This window comes from Schistocerca serialis, chromosome 8, assembly GCF_023864345.2.
Source record: "Schistocerca serialis cubense isolate TAMUIC-IGC-003099 chromosome 8, iqSchSeri2.2, whole genome shotgun sequence".
In the NCBI taxonomy this organism is placed as follows: domain Eukaryota; kingdom Metazoa; phylum Arthropoda; class Insecta; order Orthoptera; family Acrididae; genus Schistocerca; species Schistocerca serialis.
The window spans coordinates 471,865,572-471,889,640 of NC_064645.1; the positions used below are offsets into that span (position 1 = coordinate 471,865,572).

The window sequence follows — 24,069 nt, forward strand, 5'->3', positions numbered from 1 at the left end:
CATTACATCCTATAACAGAGATAGTAGTTAGTGTGGCTTGCACCTGCGCACCTTTAGGTTAGTGTTGCAATTTAAAGGTTGTTGATATGTTGCACACAAAATCGTAACTGGCTGTTTCCTGTTCCCTTTAGCTAGTGCTACTCTGTCCCCTCAACTTTAATTAACTCTTAACAGACAGATTTAGTTTTAGGGATGCTGCTGTATAGCTTGTCCACAATAAGCTGACAATTTTACTGGAGCTCCCAGAAGCAGAAGAAATTAACACTAGTTGTAAAATAGTTGCCTCAAAGTGCTGACAGTGTTAGGCTGCTACTAGATGCGAAGTATTACTGTAAACGTTGTTGAGTATAATAGTGCCAGCATTATGCGAAGTAAAAATGCTGCCTTTCCCTCACCGCTCCTCTCCTCTCCCCTCGACAAACCTAATGGTGGGAGCAAGGCACGCCTCCTGCCGTTTCCGATAGCCACTGTGCAAATTGTTAACTTCTCCCGGACAGGCTGTGCTGCAGGAATATTGACATGAACTCACTTTGTTTTTTCTAAAATTTCGCATTTCTGCTAAATACATGGGTAGTGGTTGTTTTTCTTAGATTGCTCACCTTAAGCTGCCGAAACTGTAGATTAGATTGTACAAGGTGGCCTATTAATTAGCTAACAGCAGGTGACTCTGTACAAGGGAATTTTCAATTAATGCATTTTATAGTGAGCAATCACAAAAGTAAATGCATATAATATGGTTTTAGATGACTGCTTATGAAATGTGTTGACTGAACAAGAAAGTATTGTTCATTATATGGGAGTGTACAATGAAAGGCAAAAAAGATTGCCCAGCCTGAATAATTCAGGGTCCAAGAACAGATCATTGTGCATGCCCAAGTTCAGAAGTGCCAGTGTTCACAACGTCAAATAGAAGCAACACAATGGTTAGCGTACAGTGAATGTTGAGATTTTTTGCAATTTAACGTATTTTATCATTTCTTTTGAAAATCATTATTGAAGCATGTAGAAACAGTTGAAATATAAGAACTCCATGTTGGTAGAATTACTAAAACAATGATCATTTCGCGTCTGTTTCAGTGGCTGACTACCCTGCTGGTCCAGGGGTTAGAATAGGCCCAAGATATCCCTGCCTGTCGTAAGAGGTGACTAAAAGGAGCTCTACAATTTTCGGCCGTATAAGTTCAGGTCCCATTTTATGGTTTGACCTGCCACTTTCCAAATTCTACAGAATTGCGGGCCATATGGGGAAGGACACCTTATGTGGTGCATAAGTTATCCATAGTGCCCTTAGAGTCTATCTCCAGAACCTCTTGTTGTGGCTTTGCATCTCCACCTGCAATTAAACTATTTGGGCGAGAACACTTTCTGGAGTATGTCATCTTCTTCTTCTGTTGTCTCCTGTCTTTTGCCCTCATGACAGTACTGGATTTCTGTGCACCAAATATCTAGCACGGTAGCCAGTCTGTTGTGGTGGGGCCGTCATTTACCCATTTGGTGGTAGCCCTCTGACAACACAGGGATCACTGCTGATGCCTGAGCTGTGAACTACCCACATATGCCAAGGAGTAGATGCCTGTCTTCCTGGGGCATCAGGACTCCAGGCAACGGCCATCATGCCAGGTAGCATTCGCTGTGGCTGGGTGGCACCCATGGGGAGAGCCCCTGATAGGAGCTGTGCGGGGTAGCCGAGTGGTGTGTGTGTGTGTGTGTGTGTGTGTGTGTGTGTGTGTGTGTGTGTGTGTGTGTTGTCCTAAGTGTAAGTTAAAGTTAGATTAAGGAGTGTGTAAGCTTATGGAGTGATGACCTCAGCACTTTGGTCCCATAAGACCTTACCACAAATTTACAATTTCCCTGGTCAGACCCCCCCCCCCCCCCCCCCCCCCCCCCCCCCCAGGGGGTCCACAACTCTTTCGTGGATACGTGCGTGGCGAGCACGGGGCCCCGAGCCATTGCAGCCTTCTTTCTCTCCCGGGCTGCATTTCCTTTCCCTTCCCCTCCTTTCCCCTCCATGCTCCTTTCCCCTCGCCCTCTCCTCTCCCTCTATTGGTGTCCTTGCTTATGTTGGCCCCCGCTATCCTCCTGGTTTTACACTCCGGCTTTGTTGCGTAGTCATCTCCTCCTTTTGGCATTCCTTGGTCCCCCTCTGGGGTTTGACCTCCATTACAAAATTTCTCCTCCGTAGTGTGAGCCATTTGGGGAAGAGCACCTTACCTAGTGTCTCCGACGTGCGCCCTCCTAGTACATTGCACCTTTTCTTTCACGTCGTTGTCTGATGCTAGGGTGCATAGCCAGCACGGTAGCCAGCCCGTGTGGTGGGGTCGCTATGTACCCTTTTGGTTGAGCCCCCTGAACACACAGGGATCACACTTCTGATACCTGAGCTGTGACCTCCTCATGCATGCCTTGGAGTGGTTGCTCGTCATCCTGGAGCATCGGAACTCCCGGCAATGGCCGCCGTGCCAGACGGCCCTTGCTGTGGCTGGGTGGCGCCCGTGAGGAGAGCCCCTGATCGGAGTGGGTGGTATCAGGGCGGACGCTATGCATATGAAACGCATACGGGTCCAAAACTCTGGCCGTTCTTCTGCGGCCATCTCTCTGCGTGGAACTGATTCCTCAAGTGCTGCTTCTCTTGCCCCTTCGGCCTTCCCTTCCATGGCTACCCCCTAGGAAGAGGGTCAGGCCCGTCGTTTAGGGGCAAAACCTTTCCCCCGTTATCTAGTTTGCACCAGGACTGATGGAGATACTTTAACCAGTGTCAAACCTTTATTCTTTGTGGAACACATTGAAGACAAGTTCGGCGAAGTGGACTCCCTGAGCAAGATGCGGTCGGGTTCGTTGCTGATAAAAACTACTTCAGCTGCCCAATCTGCGGCCCTTCGTGCATGTACACATCTTGGCACAATTCCTGTGTCCATTACCCCTCACCAGTCTCTAAATATGGTACAAGGTGTGATTTTTCACAGGGACCTCATCCTTCAAACTGATGAGGAACTTCGGGACAATCTCGGACGGTGGGGTGTTCACTTTGTTCGGCGTGTTCAGAAGGGTCCTAAAGATAATCGTATTGATACTGGTGCCTTTATCCTGGCGTTTGAAGGGGATACCCTCCCTGAGAAAGTTAAGATTATGGTCTATTGCTGTGATGTGAAGCCGTACATCCCACCTCCTATGAGGTGCTTTAAGTGCTTGCATTTTGGCCACATGTCTTCTCGCTGTTCCCAGGCCCCTCTCTGTGGTGACTGTGGACGTCCACTCCATGAGGGGAGTCCCTGTGTTCTCCCTCCTGTATGTGTAAATTGTCATGGTAGTCATTCTCCACATTCACCAGATTGCCCAGTATATAAGAAAGAAAAAAAGATACAGGAGTATAAGTCCGTCGATCGTTTAACCTACACAGAGGCCCGTAAGAAATATGCACGACTCCACCCTGTGTCCATGACATCTAGTTACGCCTTGGTTACATTTTCACCCCTTCCTCCCCCTTCCTTACCCCCGTCCCGGACCCCTGTCCTCCCCCCCCTCCCCTGCGGCTCCCACACCTTCTCCTATGGGCACTGCTCCCCCTCCCCAGCTGGAGAAGTGTCCCACTCCTTCGGCGTCTGCCGGTCACGGGTGCCTCTCCCGGGATGCCCCTTCCCGGCACCTTCCAGGTCAAAGGTCTGCTGCCGCGCGGCGACTGCGAGAGCCGTGGTCTGTCGGCCCCCAGGTCGCCCGGTCTCTTTCTGTTCCTGATCTTGCTGCAGCTGGCTCCTTTATGCCACACAGCCCTCCTCGATCTCGGCCTGAAAAGAAGAAGAAACATAAGTCCCGGGACAAAGAGCCTCTGGTGTCACCGGAGGTCCCTTCCCTGACTTCGCAATCGGATTCTGACCTGTCGTTCATGGATGTCGCCCCCTCCTTGTCGGTGACGGGTGGGGACCCGGTGGTATGACTGGATTTAGCGTGTTTAGCTCTCATTTAAACCATCGGTCTGTGGTTCTCCAATGGAATTGTAATGGATACTATAGTCACCTTCCGGAATTGAAATCCCTTCTTTCGACCTACTCTGCAGCTTGTGTGGTTCTCCAGGAATCTCATTTTACTGATGCTCACTCACCGACCCTCAGTGGGTTCCGTGTTTTCTGTCGAAATCGGGTCGGACCCTTGCGGGCTTCTGGTGGCGTTTGTACGTTGGTCCGTACAGACATTGCTAGCACGTGGATTCCTCTCCAAACTACATTGGAAGCGGTTGCTGTTAGGGTCCACTTAGACTCTGCAGTCACAGTTTGCAATCTTTATCTCCCTCCTGACAGGACTCTTACACCTGCTGCCTTAACCACCCTTCTTCAGCAACTTCCTCCTCCCTTCCTCCTCCTTGGGGATTTTAATGCTCATCATCCTTTGTGGGGCAGTGCCTTTCCATCTAGACGAGGTCTTCTTATAGACCAATTTATTGCAGACCACGACCTGTGCCTTCTTAATGATGGCTCCCCTACTCATTTCAGTGCCGGTCATGGTACCTTTTCTACCATTGATCTTTCTCTTTCTTCTCCCTCTCTCCTCCCTTCATTACACTGGTCGCCACACGACGACCTTTGTGATAGTGACCATTTCCCATTGATTATCACGCTCCCTTCCCGCTCCCCGATGGACAGGTTACCTCGTTGGTCTTTCCACCGCGCTGATTGGCCTCTATACACTGCACAGTTCGAGTTTTCTCCCTCTTTGTCGGGTTGTATTGATGACTTTCTACGTGACTTGTCTGACGCGATTGTTCGCGCTGCTAGCCTTGCTGTCCCGCACTCATCTGGACCATTTCGTCACCGGCAAGTCCCGTGGTGGAGTACGGCCATTGCCATTGCCATCCGTGATCGCCGTCGAGCTTTGCAACACTTTAAGAGGCACCCATCCGTAGCCAGCCTTACTACCTTTAAACGCCTCCATGCTAAAGCCCGTTATTTAATCAAACAGGGTAAGCGGATATGTTGGGAACGATTCGTTTCTTCCCTTGGTTCTACTGTCCCTCTGTCACGGGTATGGGCTACACTTCGTTCTCTCCAAGGTTGCCATCGGCAGTCCACCCTCCCAGGCCTTCACCTCCCAGATGGCATTTGTACGGACCCATTAGTTCTTGCAGAACATCTTGCGACCCATTTTGCAGTGGCGTCAGCGTCAGCCTCCTATCCAGCTGCTTTCCTTCATCAAAAACAGCTGGCTGAAGTTTCCACCTTATGTTTCACACATTGTGAGTCAGAATCTTACAACGAACCTTTTACTGAATGGGACTTTCTTTCTTCTCTATCTTCTTCTCATGATACGGCCCCTGGCCCAGATTCCATTCATAACCAACTGCTTCAACATCTCAGTGCTCCACAACGGCAACATCTTCTTCGGGTGTTTAACCGTATCTGGCTCCAGGGTGACTTCCCTTCTCAGTGGAGGGATAGCATTGTGGTTCCTGTCCTTAAGCCTGGTAAGAACCCCCTATCTGTTGACAGCTATCGGCCAATTAGTTTGACCAATGTTGTTTGTAAGTTACTTGAACGGATGGTAGCCCGTCGGCTCAATTGGGTCCTCGAATCTCGGGATCTATTGTCGCCTTACCAGTGTGGCTTTCGAGAGGGACGGTCTTCCATCGATCATTTACTTCGCTTGGAATCCGCAGTTCGGCAGGCTTTTTCCCAGCGCCGCCATTTGGTTGCAGTGTTTTTTGACCTTCACAAGGCCTATGACATGGCCTGGCACCATCACATCTTACTTACCCTTCATCAGTGGGATCTTCGGGACCCACTCCCGATTTTTATCCGCCAGTTTCTGATCCATCGGTCATTCAGAGTTCGAGTTGGTACTGCTTTTAGTTCTCCACAGACCCAGGAGACGGGCATCCCACAGGGTTCTGTCTTGAGTGTCCTTTTCCTCATTGCTATCGATGGACTTGTGGCCTCTGTCGGTCCCTTGGTCGCCCCTGCCCTGTATGTGGATGATTTCTGCATTTGGGTTAGTTCCTCCTCGATGGCATCTGCAGAGCGGCAGCTCCAGGTAGCTATACGGCATGCCTCTGCATGGACCCTCTCACACGGGTTTCAATTCTCTCCTTTAAAATCGCGAGTGGTCCACTTCTGTCGCCGTACTGCGATCCACCCTGATCCAGAGCTCTATCTCGCTGCACAACGATTGCCTGTGGTCCCACAGTTTCGTTTCCTGGGTCTTCTTTTTGACAACCAGCTCACTTGGCTGCCCCATATCAGACTCCTGAAGGTAGGATGTTTCCGTAAACTCAATGTCCTTCGCTTCCTTGCCCACTCCTCTTGAGGTGCGGACCATTCCCTCCTCCTCCGTCTTTATCGTGCTCTAGTTCTGTCTCGCTTGGACTATGGTTGTCAAGTTTATGGTTCAGCTGCTCCTTCCACACTGCACATGCTGGATCCAGTCCACCATCATGGTATCCGTTTGGCCACCGGTGCCTCCCCTACTAGCCCTGTTGATAGTCTCCTGGTTGAAGCTGGGATCCCCCCCCCTTTTCTGTTCGGCGGTCCCAGCTTCTGGTGTCTTATGCACTCATTATCCGTTCCTCTCCCACTCATCCTTCCTATTCTATCCTGTTCCCAGACCATGGACGTCGCCCACCCGACTCCCGCCCTCGGGCCGGTTTACCGGTTGGGCTGCGCCTTGCGTCTCTTTGCCGTGATTTTCAGCTTCCTTCTTTGTCCTGTTTTCCTCGCTCCCTTCCCTCCACCCCTCCTTGGTTAGTTCCTCGGCCTCGCATTCGGATGGATCTCCGCCGCAGTCAGAAAGATTCCATCCCCCCGGTGGTGTTCCGTTCCTTTTTCCGCCAAATTTTGTGGGAGTTTCGGGATGCTGTTGTTTTTTACACTGGTGGCTCTAAATCTGCTGATCGTGTTGGGTATGCCTTCACGTCCTCTGTTGGAACGGAAAGTCATCTGCTGCCACCTACATGTGGGGTGTTTACTGCGGAATTGATGGCAATTTCCCAGGCCCTTACCTTTATTAAACAGTCCCAACACAACCGCGTTTTGTTATGCACGGACTCGATGAGTGGCCTTCTTGCTATTGACCGGTGTTTTTTCGCGCCATCCCGTGGTCTCTGCCATCCATGACCATCTCGCTGATATTCACCGTGCTGCTTGTTCTATTGACTTCCTTTGGGTCCCTGGCCATGTGGGTATCCCGGGTAATGAGCTCGCTGATCGTTTGGCTGGGGGAGCAGTTACTTACCCCCCGTTTTCTGTAGCCCCTCCTGCAGCGGATTTATGGCTTCACATCAAATCCCACTTTGCACAGTCATGGGCCAATTCTTGGGAGGCTACTCCCCTGTCTAATAAACGCAATTAAGGTGACACCAGGCCCGTGGCGTTCTTCCTTTCGCTTCTCCCGAAAGGACTCGACCACACTGTGTCGTCTCCGCATTGGCCATACTCGGTTGACCCATGGTTTTCTTTTGCGTGATGAGCCACCCCCACTATGTGGTTGTGGAGCCTTCCAGTCAGTAGCCCACATTTTGGTTGAATGCCCCCTTCTTTTGGCTCTGCGTGCTAAGTACAGGCTCCCCCACACTTTACCTTTGATGTTGGCTGACAATTCCCAGATGGTCTCTCTGGTTCTCGGTTTCCTCCGGGAAAGTGGTTTTTATTCTCAGTTTCAAGGTTTTTAATCTCTCTCTGGTGTTAGGGCGGGGCGGTGAGTGTTCGGGTGTCTCCCACTGTAAGCAGTGTTCGGAGATTCCTGATTCACCTCCCTGACACCGAATTCCTCTTTTCTTCCCCTTTTACTCTGTTTTTACCCTTTTTTTTTTTTTTTTTTTTTTTTTTTTTTTTTTTTTTTTTTTTTTTTTTTTTTTTTTTTTAAAAAAAAAGGCTTGGTTAGTCTTTCTATTCCCATACGTACTTTCTACATTATAGCAGTTGTACCTTTTAAGTCACAGGTGGTCTTGCCTATGCTGCTTCAGCATAGTGTTGGGTTCGTTCTCTTGCCGACTTCCCTCATTTTGTTTTTTACCAATGACAACATGACTGCCTTTTTACGTTTTTTTCCGTTTTATTGTTCGGACTTTACTGAGTTGTCCCATTAGCGGAATGGCGCATATTTGAAACAGGGGACTGATGACCTTGCTGTTTGGTCCCTTAAACCTCAACCAACCAACAAACCAATCCCTGGTCAGAGTGGGTGGCATCAGGGCGGATGACCCGCATTGAAGCGGACTGTCTTCTCTTGCTGTTGACCATACGGCACCAGCAGTCTCTAAGAAGGGCAAGATAGAAAACAACGCTGACAGATATAACCCTAAATTGTTTCCCTCCCTCGCTACACCATGGGAGGAACATACGGCTACAGAATGAACAGCCATATTCACCTCAGTATTTAGTCTTTTAGCAGAAGGGACGGGGACTCCTTGCTACCTATAAAGCCACAATTTTTTGTTGAACATCTTGAGGATAAGTTTGGGGAAGTGAGAGTGCTGTCCAAGATGAGAAGCGGTGCAGTGTTGATTCAGACAGCATCGCCAGCCCAATCCCGGGGGTTACTCGCTTGTGATCGGCTCGGTGATATTCCTGTTTCCATCACTCCCCATAAAAGCCTCAACATAGTCCCAGGGATTATTTTCCATCTGCAACCTTCTCTTGCAGTCTGACAAGGACAGTGGGGTATTCATTTCATCTGGTGCGTTTACAGGGGACGCAAAGACGAGTTGCTACCAGTGTCTTCATCTTGGCCTGTGAGGGTGATTCATTGCCTGAGAAGGTCAAGGTGATGGTTTACCGCTGTGACGTTAAGCCATATGTCCCCCCTCTTATGTGTTGCTTTAAGTGCTGAAGATTCAGGCACATGTCTTCTCACTGCACTTCCAACGCCACATGTTGAGACTGTAGATGTCCACTGCATCCAGATACTCCCTGTGCACCTCCTCCCACTTGTGTACACTGCGGAGAGCAGCACTCCCCCTGCTTGCAAGACTGCACAGTACTCCAAAAGGAGCGCGATTACACCCCATTTGGTTGATGTCCACATATGCTGCAGCTACATTATGATCGCCATAACAAGTACCAGTCGTACCCCACTCAGTGCCATGAAGAGTGGGCCCTCCGAGCCTCCAGAATACATCTGCCCCATTGGTGGTAGGGGAAAAAATCTCATTCTGTTGCTACCAAAGTACCTATGTCAGGAGCAAGGTCCTATCCCAAACACACGGGACATCGGTCCCCTCCGCCCAGCTGGAGAAGCAACAGCCTCCTCCAGCTCCTCTGGTGTGGAAGGGGTCCCTTCAGACCCTCTCTCCCACGGTCTCCACTAATGCCACAGCAGACACTCACCAGTGGCTAAAGGAGCCAAAAGCTGCTGGACACAAAGCTTCACGGTCTTCCTCTCTGCCTGAAGCTACTTCAGAGAAGTCCTCCCATCAAGCCCCTAAAGAGAAGTGAGAGGGCAAGCAAACAAAGAAGTTCGCTAAGAGAAAGGACCCTCCAGTGGCCCCAACACCACCACTCCCTGCCAATTCTGCACCTGCGGATGAGTTGGAGATCTCAACATCCCCTGAGGACCTGGATCTCACTGATGCCTCATCCACAATAGGAATGGATACAAATACTCAATTGGTGGCAGCAGGTGAACCTGAAGTGTAACCTGCCTCATGATATCATCATCCTCCAGTGCAATTGCTGCAGTTTTTTCCACCACCTGGCTGAGCTACAGCAACTGCCAAGCTTTACACCTGCTTCTTGCAATGCCCACCAGGAAATCTGGATCCCGGCAATGTGGGCCCCTGCCCTTTGCGGCTATAGGGGATATTACAAGAACTGTAGTGATTATAATAGTGTCAGATGGAGTTTGCCTCTGTCCTGAACACACTATGCAGTGAACTTGTGCCCCTTCAAATCCCTCTTGAAGCTGTGGCTGTCAGGATAAGGACGACGCAGGAAATAACTGTCTGCAACGTTTATCTTCCTCCAGGTGGTGCAGTACCCCTGAACGTAGTGGCTGCACTGATTCATCAACTCCCTAAACCTTTCCTACTTTCGGGAGATTTTAACACCCATAACCTATTGTGGGGTGGCACTGTGCTTACTGGCCAAGGTAGAGATGTCGAAATTTTCCTGTCTCAACTTGACCTCTGCCTCTTAAATACTGGGGCCCACACACAGTTCAGTGTGGCTCATGGCACTTACTTGGTCATTAATTTATCCCTCTGCAGCCCAGGACTTTCCCATCTGTCCACTGGCAAGCTCACGATGACTTGTGTGGTAGTGACCACTTTCCCATCTTACTGTCACTCCACTAGCACCATTCCCCTGACTGGGAAGTTTTCACCTCTGCTGCCACTGTTGAATCTCTCCCACATGGTACCATTGATGTGGCAGCTGAGCAGGTCACTAGAACGATCGTTTCTGCAGCGGAAAACATGGTCCCATGTTTGTTTGTGTGGTTTTTTTTTTTTTTAATGGTTACACGCAGCCCAAAGCTTTACCTGGACCTTTCACATGGTCCTAAGGACTCAGTTAAACCCACAGCTCTCTGCTGTCACTTCATCTTGATCCTTGACATGCACTGGGACCATGAAGGGGTTTCACTGGCGGCTCAATGGCTGATGGTCACGTTGGCTTCACGTATGTTCATGGACATATTGAACAGCAGTCCTTGACAGATGGCTGCAGTGTTTCCACTGCAGAGCAGGTGGCCATTTTTCGTGCTCTTGAGCACATCCACTCATGCCCTGGAGAGTCATTTCTCCTGTGTACCGACTCCTTGAACAGCCTACGAGCTATCGATCAGTGCTACCCCCACCACCATATGGTAGCAACCATTCAGGAGTCCATCTATGCCCTAGAAAGGTCCAATCATTCTGTGGTGTTCGTGTGGACGCGAGGCCAAGTTGGAATCCCAGGAACTGAACTTTCAGACAGGCTACACGGAAACCGCTTCTGGAGGGCGGCATCCCTGTAACTGACCTGCGATCATTATTACGCCGCAAGGTTTTCCACCTTTGGGAGGCGGAATGGCATAATACCAGTATGCACAACAAACTGCATGCCCTTAAGGAGACTACAAATGTGTGGAAGGCCTCCATGTGGGCCTCTTGCAGGGACTCTGTGGTTCTCTGTCAGCTCTGCGTTGGCCATACTTGGCTAACACATGGCTACCTCCTCCATCACGAGGACCCATCTCAGTGTCGCTGTGGCTCACACATGACTGTCGTCCACATCTTGCTGGTCTGCCCATTTTCCGCCGCTCTATGGCAGACTTTTAACCTTCCCAGCACCTACCTTTGGTGTTGGGTGACAATGCCTCAACAGCAGATTTAGTTTTGTTTTATTGGTTGTTTACCAGCTAAGGATGGGCATTTAGCCTTCTCTCTGAGGTTGCCACCCTCCCTCCATTTTAACTCTGTCCCACTTCTTAGCATTTGTTTGTCTTGGTGGTCGTCTTTTTTTCCCTACATGTGTTCATCTAGCCTTGTCTTTTTGGGGTGGACATTGTAATGTGTTGATTGTGGTCAGCCAGGCCAGACCATATGCTCCATGATTTTAATACCTTCTTTCACTTTTCCTTGTGGTGTAAGTTTTGCCCGTCTTTTGTTCGTTCCATTCATTTTCTTTTTAGGTGTGATGTTGGGTGTTTTTGTACCTTGAGCCTTGCTTGCTCCAGGAAAAAGGGACTGATGACCCTGTAGTTTGGTCCCTGTTTACCCCAAACCAACCAATCAGTGGCTGAAGTGGATATGCTGATGGTCAACTGGAGTCAGTCATTTTTAGACCTGTGCACACAAATTTTTTTTTAACTTTTAATTCACTATGAATTGTGCAGTTGTAGGCTTTTCTAGATTCCATGATCTTTCAAAAGATTCCATTTTATAAAAGACTAATCTTCAGACAGACAAATGGTCATAGCAAAAATTTTGAAAATGGATATATTTATTTCTAATTACATTTACTGCCAACTTGTGTCTCTCTGATCTTAGCTAAGAGAAATGTATCAGCTGATTAAGTTCAAATGTTCCATTTACACAAGCGAGTGGCCGTACTTTCCAGTATCTGTTGTTTCCAGTTTAATATCTGTTCTTCAATTGCAGTAGGGCTATTAGACTGTTACGCTTAAACAAAAAACAAACGAAAATGCATCGCAAATGTTCCATGCTTTATTTACTTTTTGCTATTAAATTATATTTTCTGACTATGTAGGGCTTTAATGGAAAATAAATAAAACGATAAAATGAAGGGTAGGCTATGTGTAGCTTCAATATTTTGTCCACATGCCACTGGAATCAAGAACAGCTTGGATACTTCAATGCATAGAACTGACAAATCAATGGAAAAAGTCCTCATCCATGGCAGTTCTCTCCCATGAAAAATGAACCAAATGCCATTGAGCATTTGCAGCTCCTGAAAGGGGGTCTGACCAATTGTCTCACAGAGCCTTCTCAAGTTGAGCCCTGGGATTGAGATCAAGTGACTTTGGAGGCTACGGAAGGCACTGAATAATATTCTCTCTCCCTTGAAAACAACTCTGAATCCTAATGGTAATGTGTGATAGACAATTATCATGTTGGTAACGGAGATGTCCTTTGGGATACCAGATTCGAATAAATTTCAAGGAAATGTTCACAGCATACGGAATTGATCTTGCTTTTGATAAGTTCTTAAGTTGCTGCACCCATTTAAGACATCCAGCCCCGACATATCACACTTACGTGTCTGTTTCTAGTGCTTGTAGCCACGAAGCACGCATCATATTGATGCACATCAGTGCGTTATATGAGAGCAGTACCTCTGCTCTTGGACCTAGTTGTGCACTCATAGGAGAAAATGACGTTCCTCCAATTGACATCTTCCCAGAAACTCAGTTGCTAGTCTATCCATGGCTTGTGTGTCAGACAACTCTTGTTTGATAAGAGCATGATGGAACCTGATTCGATGGTCCTTTAACCTTCTGAGATCGGCTCTCGACTAGCCTGGGAAATGTGACACTCCTTAGTCCCTGGATAAGTGACAAAGGAGCATTCTGGGCTGCCCTGGCCAATTCTTCATTTTGTCTCCATACAGACACTCGTGGTCTTCCAGGTATAGAATGTTTCACTAACCCACCATTTTCTCCAAATCGTCTAATCCAGCCTTGCAGTGGAAGGATAAACACTATAACGACATCTTGCCTCAGGTGCATTAACACTGTTTTCAAAGAGAGCAATTATTTGCTCACAAACATTCACATTAGCCATTTTGAAACAGACCTATGGTGTATGCCAGTCAGCTGACATATTTCTCGTAGTTGAAAACTGTAGAGACACAATGTGGCAGTTGAAGTGATTACAAATAAATAAATCCATTTTCAATATTTTTACTATGGCCGTTTGTTTGTTTAAAAATTAGACTATTATAAATGGAATCTTTTGGAAGACTGGAATGCTTGTTCTTTGTTTGTAAACCATTGACCTAGCCACTCTGCTGCTGAAACAGATGGGAAACACACATTGTTGTAGTGCTGAAATAATGATTTTCAAAAGAAATGATACAAGGAGTTAACTTGCAATGAATCTTGATACATGCTGTATGCTAACTATTATATAGCTTCCATTTGATGATGTAATCAAAAAGGTGAAACTCCATAAACCACCTAGCAGTGTGAACACTGGCACCTCTCAACTTGGGCATGCACTTGCTTTGTTCTTGGACTTTAAATTATTCAGGCTAGGCAATCTTTTTGCCTCTCTTTGTACCTGACAAAAAGTTCAGGTGTGTCAGGGGAGATACCTTTCTCAGTGTATTTTAAATTTGCTCCTTAAATTGTTTCCATATTTATTACTAATATATGTGTGTGCTTATGTTCAAATGCATTTCTGTCATTGAAGGAAACTATGGAGAAGAAAGAGGTAAGAACATACTAATTTTCCTTTTTATTTTTATTTGTACTTTGGTGAGGTTTAGTTCATTGAATTGTTGACACAAATTTCTTCCATAAATAAGCCAGATAAACCTAATGTTCAGAAATAGCTAATAGTAGAATTCTGAAGTCTTAAAATAATAATTTTGTTCGTCAGATTGAGATGTTGAACAAAACACAGGAATGTAGGTGGAGAGTAAGTGAAAATGACTAGTACTGGTAACACCACAGGGAAGTACACAGATGAGCCAAAACATTATCATAACTTGCTTAACAGCATGTTAGTTAATCTTTGTAAAGTAATTCAGCAGAGATTTTGCCCAGTATAAACTTGAGTATCCGCACAGTTGTAGCCCCTTGACCACGCAGGAATCGCTCTGTTGGTATCAGAGCTGACTCCTCCCCAAGGATTCTGAGCAATGGGTCACTGACTTCCTGAGGCTGGGTGGCACGCATAGGGAGAGCCCCTGTTCAGAGAAGTTGGTGCCATCGCAGATGATTCTCATATGAAGCAGATGAAGCTTTCTCCTACTGGTGGTCATATGGCCCCATTATTCTCTCCAGACAGAATGAACTCGTTCAACGCAGAGAGATACGACCTCAGAGTGTTTCCTTCTCTGGCTGTGCTATGGGAGGAATGTCGGGCTAAGCGACAGAGTAGTACTCCCCCCAATTCATGATTTATACAAGGGCAGATGGGGATTCATTTTTGGCCACAAAGCCTTTATTTCCTGTAGACACTATAGAGGACAAGTTTGGAGAAGTTGCACCCACCTCCAGAATGAAGAGTGGGTCAGCTTTGATTAAAACAGCATCCCATGCCCAGTCATGGTCATTGCTTGCTTGTGACAAGCTGAATAACATTTCCAGTGTGACCTCATCTTGCAGTCTGACAATAAGCTATGCACCAACTTAGAGCGAGTAAGCGTAAAATTTGTCTGTTGTGTCCATAGGGGGCCAAGGACAATAGTGTTGCAACTGGGGCCTTCATCTTGGCCTTGGAGGGCAATTTGTTGCCGGAAAAGAACAAAGTGATGGTGTATTGATGTGATGTGAAACTGTATACAACCCCCATTTGGTGCTTCAAATGTATGAAATTTGGGCACACATTTCGTGTTGTGATATCAGCCTAGTCTGTATGGATTGTGGATGATCGTTGGTTGCAAACATTCCTTGTGCTGTCCTCTCCCTGTCTGCATCAGCTATAGAGAGCACTATTCTCCCTGCTCACCAGACTGCACTTTCATTCAGAAGTAGGGAAGGAAAAAAATACAAGAATGTGAGACACTGGATGGACTGACCTACCAAGAGGCCAAGAAAAAGTCTTAGCATCTAAATCTTGCAGCATGATAGTGTCGTACACGATAGCTATGATGCCGACCTCACTGCAGACAGTACTCCAGCCTGCTATGGTCCTACAGCAAGATCTCAGGTCCCCATGAGTATTCCTGCCGCCCCCCTTCCTGATGGTTGGGGGCTCTCCTCCTGCTGTTTCTCCCACACTCATTTTGGGAGCAATGGCTCCCCACCCACAGGGGCCGCCGATCCCCATCCACCAGCTGGAGACGAGTCACACTCCTCTTGCTTCTCACACCAAGAACAGGTCTGTTGGGACACTCTCCTCAAAGTGTTCTGCCAGTCTGCAACCGGCTACCAGCCAGTGGCTGAAGGAGCCACAGGCTTCTAGTCCCTGAAACAAATTCAGAGAAGCCATCCCCATCACCCAGACCCCCTAAAGATAAGGTGGCCCCCTGAGGCTCCAGATCGCAACACAATGTGTTCCGGAAACTGTGTGTCTTGATCCCATATCTTCTCAACTGATGACAGCAGGTGACCCTGGACCACCCTTGGTCCCTTCAGACCCTCTCAGTATACTGACAGCATGATACTCCAGTGGAATTTCAGTGGTTTCTTTCACAAGCTGTCTGAGCTAAGACACCTCTTAGACTCCTCCCCTGCTTTCTGCCTTGTCCTTTGTCACTACTGGGGATATTTTAAGAAGTGTTGATTTTAATATGGCATGAGATGGAGTTTGCACAATGTTCTGGACACTATATATAGTGAACTTGTGCATCTTGATGTAACTGGGAGGCTGTGCCTGTTCAGGTAAAGGCATTTCAGGGTACCATTATCTGCAGTGTTTACCTCCCTCCTGATGGTGAAGTGTCTCAGTACACGTTGTTTGCATTGGTTTCTCAGCTTCTACCACTTTTCCTGATTGTAGGCAACTTCAGTGCACATAACTCTTTACGGGGTGGAACTAAGATAACTGGTCGCGGTAAAGATATTGCATTGACCTCTGTCTCATGAATACTGGTGCCTCCACTCACTTCACTGTGACACAAGAAACGTATTTGGCCATTTATCTTTCTATTTGTGGTATTGGATTTCTCCCATTCATCCACTGGAGGGTCCATGATGACCTGTGTATTAGTGACCACTTCCCACTCTTTATGTCCCTTCCTCAGCATCACTCCCTGGGTGCCCACATGGATGGGCTGTCCACAATGTAAACTGGCGCACTTTTACCTCCACGGTCATTCTGAGCTCCCCACTAAATATAAGTAGTGACAAGGCTGTCCAGATGGCAACAACACCCATTCTGTTGAGTGCCAACTTAACAATCCCCTGTTTGCGTTCCTGTCTGAAGTAGTACCTTGGTGGACCTTGGAATTCTCTGTGGCCATCTGAGATTGCAGGTGGGCTCCACAATTCCATAAGGAGCATCCATCAATTGAGCACCTCATTGCCTTTAGACCCTGTCCACCACTTAATAAAATGATGGAAGCAAGAATGCTGGAGGTGGCGTGTTTCAGCCATTGGACCACATGCATCTCTTTCGCAGGCCTTGGAAAATATCAGACACCTCTATGGACACCACACCTCTGCAGGTATACTTGGTATTTCATTGAACTGTACTGTTTTCACTGAACCAGATGCCATAGCTGAACATTTTGCTCTGCATCTGGGAACTACCAATCTGACTTTTGTGTCCTTAAAGAGCAGATGGAACGATTACACTTACCTTACACTACACGCCACCTAGAGCTCTATAATGCTCCCTTCAGTGAATGGAAATTCTTCAGTGTACTATTCCTTTGCCCTGATTGATACAGCCTCAGGGGCAGACAGCATCCATAACCAAATGCTCAAACACCTATCAGTGGATTGTCAACATCATCTCCTTACCATCTTCAGCCGTATGTGGAGTGAGAGTTAGTTCCCATCTCAGCAGTTAAAAAGCACCATTATCCCAGTATTGAAATAGAGTAAGCATCCTTCAGAGATGGAGAGTTGCTTGAAAGCATGATGAGCTGGTGGCTGTGTTGGCGACTTGTCTCAGGACCTTCTGGTCTGTCCCAGGCCTGTTTTCGCAAAGGTTGTTCCATTGCTGATAATCTCGTTTTCACCAACTCTACCATCTGGACAGCTTTTGATCAGTGTCAACACATTACTGTCTTCCTCAACGTACGAAAGGCTTGTGACATCACACGGCAACATTGCACTCTTGCTACCTTACATGAGGTGGCGTCTCCTGGGCCCGCTTCTGATTTTTGTTCAGAAACTCTTGTTGCACCGTACTTCCTGGGTTCGAGTTGATGCTTCCCACATTATCCCCAATATCCAAGAGAATGGGGTGCCACAGGGCTTCGTATTAATTGTCTCTCTCTTTTTAGTGGCAATCAGTGGTCTAGCAGCAACTGTGGAGTCCCCAGCATCACCCTCCCTGCTCCCTGTATTCCAATGATTTTTGCTTTTACTATTGTTCCCCTAGTGTGGGTGTTGCTGAATGCTGACTGCAGGACACCATTTGAAAGGCACAGTCTTTGGGCATCACCCATGGCTTTCTCTTTGTCTCCGCTGTCTCCATCACACTGTTTGTCCATATCCAGAACTTTATCTTGACAACCAATTACTCAGTGTGGTGGAGACTTATCGCTATTTGGGACTGTTCTTTGGTGCCTGGTTGAGTGGCTTCCCCATCTTTGCCAACTTGAGCAAAGGTGCTGTCTGCACCTTAAGTAGTATACACTGACAGCTCAGTATTCGATGGATGAACCGGTTTTGCATACACATATGGAAGGTACAATAAACTACACTCCTTGCCAAATCGATGAAGTGTCTTCACTGCTGAATTGGTGGCCATCAAACAAGCCCCTAGTCACTCTTGTTCTTGCACTGGCAAGATGCTTCTATGGACTAGTGCTACCCTTGTCACCCATTAGTCAAAACTATCTGTAATCTTCTTTCTGACCTCCATCAAGCTGGGAAAGGTGTTGATGCAGTTGCAGGCCCTGTGAAATCCTGCTCTCGTTTACATAATGGCACTTTGCTTTTGGAGACCAATTGTGATTTTTCAAGCCCAAAAGCTGCTTGCAGCTTCTCTCCTCCACAGCTCTGCTGTTCGTGTCGAGGCCCATCTAACACTGAATTCTTCGCTTGGCATTATTTACACTCGTTGCTCGATGGTCTGACAGTGGGGAAAAAATCCAAACTTATCTGATCAGGGCTTCACTGTGGCCCATTGGGTAGTGAAAAATGTTGATGCAACGTTAGTGCCTACACGCGCCCTTTTTCTCACATTTGATAGAGTAATACGTCCATGAAAGATCAAAGCAGGCTATGAAGTCGTCATGATCTGACCATACATTCCAAACCTGATGTGCTGCTACTAGTGTCAGTGTTTCAATCACACTCAAATGTCCTCTTGGGTGATTGCCCACCTCCTTCTCCCCACTGTGTCAATTGCAATGGTGACCATGCAGTCGCGTCCAAAGAATTCCCGTGTATCTCGATGAGCAGGCTGTCTGGGAGATCTGAGTGAAGGAAAAAGTGCATTACCCTGTCGCTCGCAAATTGTTGGCCAATTGAAAGCCCTGCATTTTACCATCTGGCATTTAAAATACCATTCTTGCTTTGCCTTGCTCCACAAGAGATATGGTCAGATGTACTTCCATCCTCAAATTCAGCACTGCAATTATAAAATCACCCAGTGTCTTGGTAGCATAGCCTGTCTCCTCCTCTAGGTGTGCAACAGGGCACCAAAGCTTTGCCTCCTGTGGTGAAATTGCCTGCTACACAACCCACAGCCCACAGGCCAGAAAGGACAGAAGGAATACTTCAGTGAAGACTTATGGTGTCCCTCCAGCCAACAAACATCTGAGTTTTCATCTGCCAGTCACAAAGGATCTAAGAAATTAAACAAAGACAAATGGTCCTCTGCTGACTTGAAGCTCTTCTTCAATGGTGTCTGTGCGTGATACCCTCACCTCACCGGTAACTGCAAATTTTTGATACAGCAATCACTTCAAGCATCATCTGCCAACCTAATGAATGGCAGATTATGTTTGAAGTGATTGCTGTATCAAAAATCTAAAGATAAGTCTTTAAATCCTGGCCCCTTTTTTAACTGGAACCGATGTTGGAACCTTCCTTCATGTCGATCAGGGGACCTGAAGAAGGTGTAATATATCTCCGGAACTGGTAGACCAATAAAATAACAATTTGGAAATTAGCCGACTGAAAGGTGTTTGATTGGACATTCTGGTCCATGAAAGCTTCCAATGGCTCATGCTTGAGCGAGCCACTCTGATGTTTGTGGGTTCCTGGTCACATTGGTGTTTTGGAAAATTAGGCTGCAGTCCTCCTACCTTGGCCCTCTAGTTCTTCCTTCCCGTTAAACGATCTTTGTGTTGCTGTCAGCTGGAAATGTTACTTCGGCGTGTTGCTGAATGGTGTGCTCCAAAACACTTGTACCTGCACGAACATTATACTGTGCATCGCATCTGCGACAGATACTGCCAGAGAATGGGCAAGCTTCTGACCTCAACATTCTGCTTTGAGGTATGGATGTCAAATATCTTGTTGCTTACTTATTGTTTCACTGCCCTGCAACCGCTTTACGTGGATGCTCTGGATGGCAGCACATGAACAGCCAACAAGTATCGCAGTTTTGTAGATGGTTATTACCAAGTGCCAGTCCATAATAATCTGCCCTTTGTCAAATTTGCTTATGTCATTGGATTTCCCTGTCCGTGGCTCGTATTGTTGCTAGAAAGATTCCTCACTCCTCTCTGTTCCATTTATGTGCTTTACTTTTCAAATCGCATGCCATCGGACAGCATTCAGTGTTCCCGTGTTCGTAATGTTTTGACTCGACAGCCATTAATGTGTAAACAAATTAACATTAAAGTATTAAATAGAAAATCTCTAAATAATCAGTATTACTTAGTGGCTAAAACAGTTACCAGATCCCAGTTGCAGTTTGCCTGCTTAACAGCTTACAGGGGCAACAAAAATTTAGTTTTCAGTATTTTTCATAATTATTGGCAGAATTTAAAAATTTAAAATGCTGTCATAATCTGGTTGTTAAGAGGTATAAACTTAAAATCAGTGTTAAACACAGTAAGTCAAATATTTAAATTGGAAACTGTGTACATGTCATGAGGCAGCATAACTTGCAGCACACAAGTTGCACAGACTGCATTCATCCAGTATTTGACAACAAGAGCAGTGACTTCCAACTAACTTCAAACATACTTCAAATCTTTTCAAAACTTTTTTTTCCTATTCAGTTTCACAAATAATGAAAGGAAAGCAGTTTAATCATTTATTGTTGTTCGTGTGGTAAGCCTTCAAAATCTGATTTAATTTTTACCACTAAATCTATTTGCTACCCATCTTGGATACAGTATCCACACATACCAATGAAGACACTTAAAAAGTGATGCCATTGTACAACACACAGTTTAGGAGAAAAACTAGTTTTTTCCAGAAAATATAATGGTTGTGTAGTGTTTATTAAAAAAAAAAAAAAAAAACCCTGTGTTTGAAATGGGTCTCCCTTTACATGGGAGCAAAGTCCTTTAAGGAATTTGGCATTGAGGGAGGGCTACTGATATTGAATTACTCAGTTCAGTATTTCAAATTATGTTCTGAAGTGTTAATCTTTAATCACAGATTATTGTGCTTGTGCTGTGTACAACACATTTTTAAATATATTTATTGAGATAATCTTGCAAGCTTGGCATTAAACCATGGGTGAATGTAAATTCAGTGATCACTGTACCTTTTCTCCTTGGAGTGGAACATTGTGACTGAGTATTGTGAAGAGCCAATTCATAATATTTGTATGAACTTGTTTAATTTAGGGCAGTAGGAAAAACACATCGTATTTTAATGGAAACTTCTCAATTTTGCAGAAATTCTTCCAAAATCATCTTTGAACAGTGTCTTTGACTTCACTGGACAAGGTGAAACAACATCACTAGAACTTAGCTGGGCATTGAGGTTCCAAGTGCATGTCAAGTGCAGAGGTGTCTTAGCAAGTAAAGGTTACGTTGTTTGCATTCAACGTTCTTAGCAGCATTTTGTGTACTGGTAAGTTTGAATCACAGTTTAAACAACTGTGCTAGTCATGTCGCTCCTTTTATTTTTGGCTATTAGTTAACTCATATCTTAACTTTATACTTACTGGTAAAAAAAAGTCTGCTTTTACATATTTGTAAGCTGATAATACTAAATTCAGTAAACTGCCATAAAAAAGGGAGGCACTGAGTACCACACCCAACTGGATCTTTTTGAATTAAACCAAAATTAAAATTGAAATGTATGGTGTCTGTATTCCATCAATGTTCTGAATTCAAAATTTGTAAATTGACAAGTTGGCCAATAGGTATGGAACTTAATAGCTTTCTTTGAATGAAATTTATTGACACATTGGTTCTTGTTTCGTGAGAAAAGAACAATGAATTCGGACTGAAAACTGTAGTTAGATATTTTACACCTTTGATTGGTTCCCAAGACCAAAATGTCCAGTGGTCATCAGACTTTGTGCTGAAATCTAGTTAAGAGCAGAATGTAAACCTTCTTTCAGTGTTACTTCTGTAGCTTCAGAATAGCAAGCAGCTTTTCTTGGGGAAAGATAGAAATAAATTGCACTCATGCTTTCTACTTAGATATTACTTTTCACAACAATCGGGCAAAAATTCTTATATAAGTGTCTGTGTACTCTGTATTATACAACTGTTTCTTACTATAATTCGCAATGTGGCTTGCTTGGAAGTAGCTGCTAATTTATATTAACTGTTACTGTTTTTCTTTTCTTTCTAAATAGCTGACATGTTCCCAGCAATTAAGATAGTTAAAAGGTACTCCATCAACCATGTGTGAGCAGTTTTACTTACTTTTGTTTGAAACTACAAGTATTGTTCTTGCCATGATAAAAAAATTGTCTGATACTTGTTTGCATGGTAGCTACCTCCTACTTTGGTCTGGCAGAACATAAACTTTTAAAAGTGTACAGTATACATTGTATGTTTGAGCTTCCATCTATGTCCATTGCCCAGTAGTGCTTCATTGACCTATTGCTTGCAAACAAAATATATCCTAGTCTTGTGTATTCAACTTAGCTTTGCACCTGTTTGAATTTGTGTATGGACTCACACCTTGAATTACTTAGGGGTGTGTGTGTGTGTGTGTGTGTGTGTGTGTGTGTGTGTGTCATTTTATGGAGATGATAATCACTGAGAAGCTTACAGTATAAATGGGACTCCAATCTGGACAATTGCCTTCTACTGCAATGCTCTTACCGACAGAGCAATCTATGCGTGATTAAAGACTTGGTTTAATCCTTTCAGGTACATAAGAAAACTAAAGTGTTAGTGATTAAAATTTGTGTATCTCTGTGCTAACTGGAGATTTTATAAACAAAATATGTTATTATTTCAAACATTTTTATTTGTACTGCTAAAAAAAAGAAAGCTGGGACGTATTTGTCCCTGTGGTTCTTAAAGGACAGTTACAGAACATGTTACACTTCATACATTGAAAAATTACAGAGGCTGTGTATATGTTGTCTATTTGATGTGAAATTCTGCTAAACAGTTTGTGCTTGGAGTAAAGCATAAATTAAAACCACACTGTTCACAAATATTGTAGGTGCAGTTTTCAACAAACTTTGAAGCACAATGAACACGTCTCTTCCTTACGTCTGATTTTATCATTTGGTGCTCTGGACTCTTTGAATTGCAACTGGATTGCAACATTCTTGATGTTTTCACTACTGTTGATAAATTCCTTTGTCGACTTGAATAATTTTCAATTAGATTTCTCGCAATGCATTGTCTGAACTCTAGGGATGATAGTGTTGATTTGAATCCTGATTCTTCTGCCAATTTTGAATATATTACATACACATTGTTTACACCAATGTCAAGAAGAGTAAAGAAAATCCTCAGGGAATACTTAATCTTTGCCTTCCTGTCGATCTCGTAAGTCACTTTCTTCTGGTCCATAAGGTCCACCCCTCCCATCCACTTGTTGTACTTTCTTATCATAAGGGGACACTGAACATTCTTCTTTTCAGAAGAACCAGACTGACTCCTCTTCACTGTTGTACATGGTATTGGGGGAAATAAAATTAGTCAGTAGGAAAAACTGGCTTGTTATCAATCGATTCAAGGATTGTCGGACCATTGCTACTGAGACTGTATGAATCACCGCTTTTCATTTCCTTGTCTGGAGGGAAAGACTTTGGGATATTTTTACGATTGGTGCGCACTGTTCCACTTGATCTGATATTTTGTAAACCAAGGGAATACGGCAAAGCTGGAGAGTTAAAAAAGTTATCTATGTAAATTTTACATCCCAGTCCCCATAGTGATTTTGTCAGCTGCAGAACTACTGACTCACCAAGCTCTACTTCAGGACCTGAGGCGGTTTTTTACTGTATAAATTACACTCAAATAGATAGCCAGTTTCTGAATCACATCTGCACCATATTTGGAAACCCCATTTGACTGGCTTATTTTTGACATACTGTAGCATAATATTATGTCCTTTGAATCTGATGATATGCTCATCTACAGATTGAGCCCTAGTTGCACAAAGAGATTTCTGAAAGGTTTTGTTCAAATGGGTAATTACAGGTCTCACTTTGTATGTGCGATCTTCCTTTATTGACTGATTTGCATTGTTGGAAAAATTTAAGTACTTTCGAATCTCTTCAAACCAATGTAGTGGCATAATCTGAGATATATAAGGACCACCTAAATTGGGTTCAGTTGCCCAGTAGCTTCTAAATGTAGGCAAAATATGGTACCCCATTACCAGATTCATACCAAGAAATGCCTTGATTTCATCTTCATTTGTGTTGAATGCGTTACCTGGTTGTTCTGCATACGGAATACTTTCAGGAATTAA

The 24,069-nt window shown here is 45.2% G+C and overlaps 1 protein-coding gene across 2 annotated transcripts in view; it reads left to right on the forward strand.

Annotated features, from left to right (window-relative positions):
- LOC126416066 (glutamate--cysteine ligase regulatory subunit) overlaps positions 1–24,069 on the forward strand; it is a 57,800-nt gene that overhangs the window by 31,934 nt on the left and 1,797 nt on the right. Inside the window, exons 6-7 of one of the 2 annotated variants that reach the window (XM_050083542.1) lie at positions 13,835–13,855; positions 21,069–21,246. In XM_050083542.1, the coding sequence (XP_049939499.1) occupies positions 13,835–13,855; positions 21,069–21,229 (182 nt within the window). In that variant the 3' untranslated portion in view covers positions 21,230–21,246. The remainder of the gene's footprint in view (positions 1–13,834; positions 13,856–21,068; positions 21,247–24,069) is intronic. The other variant, XM_050083543.1, reaches the window with a different exon arrangement.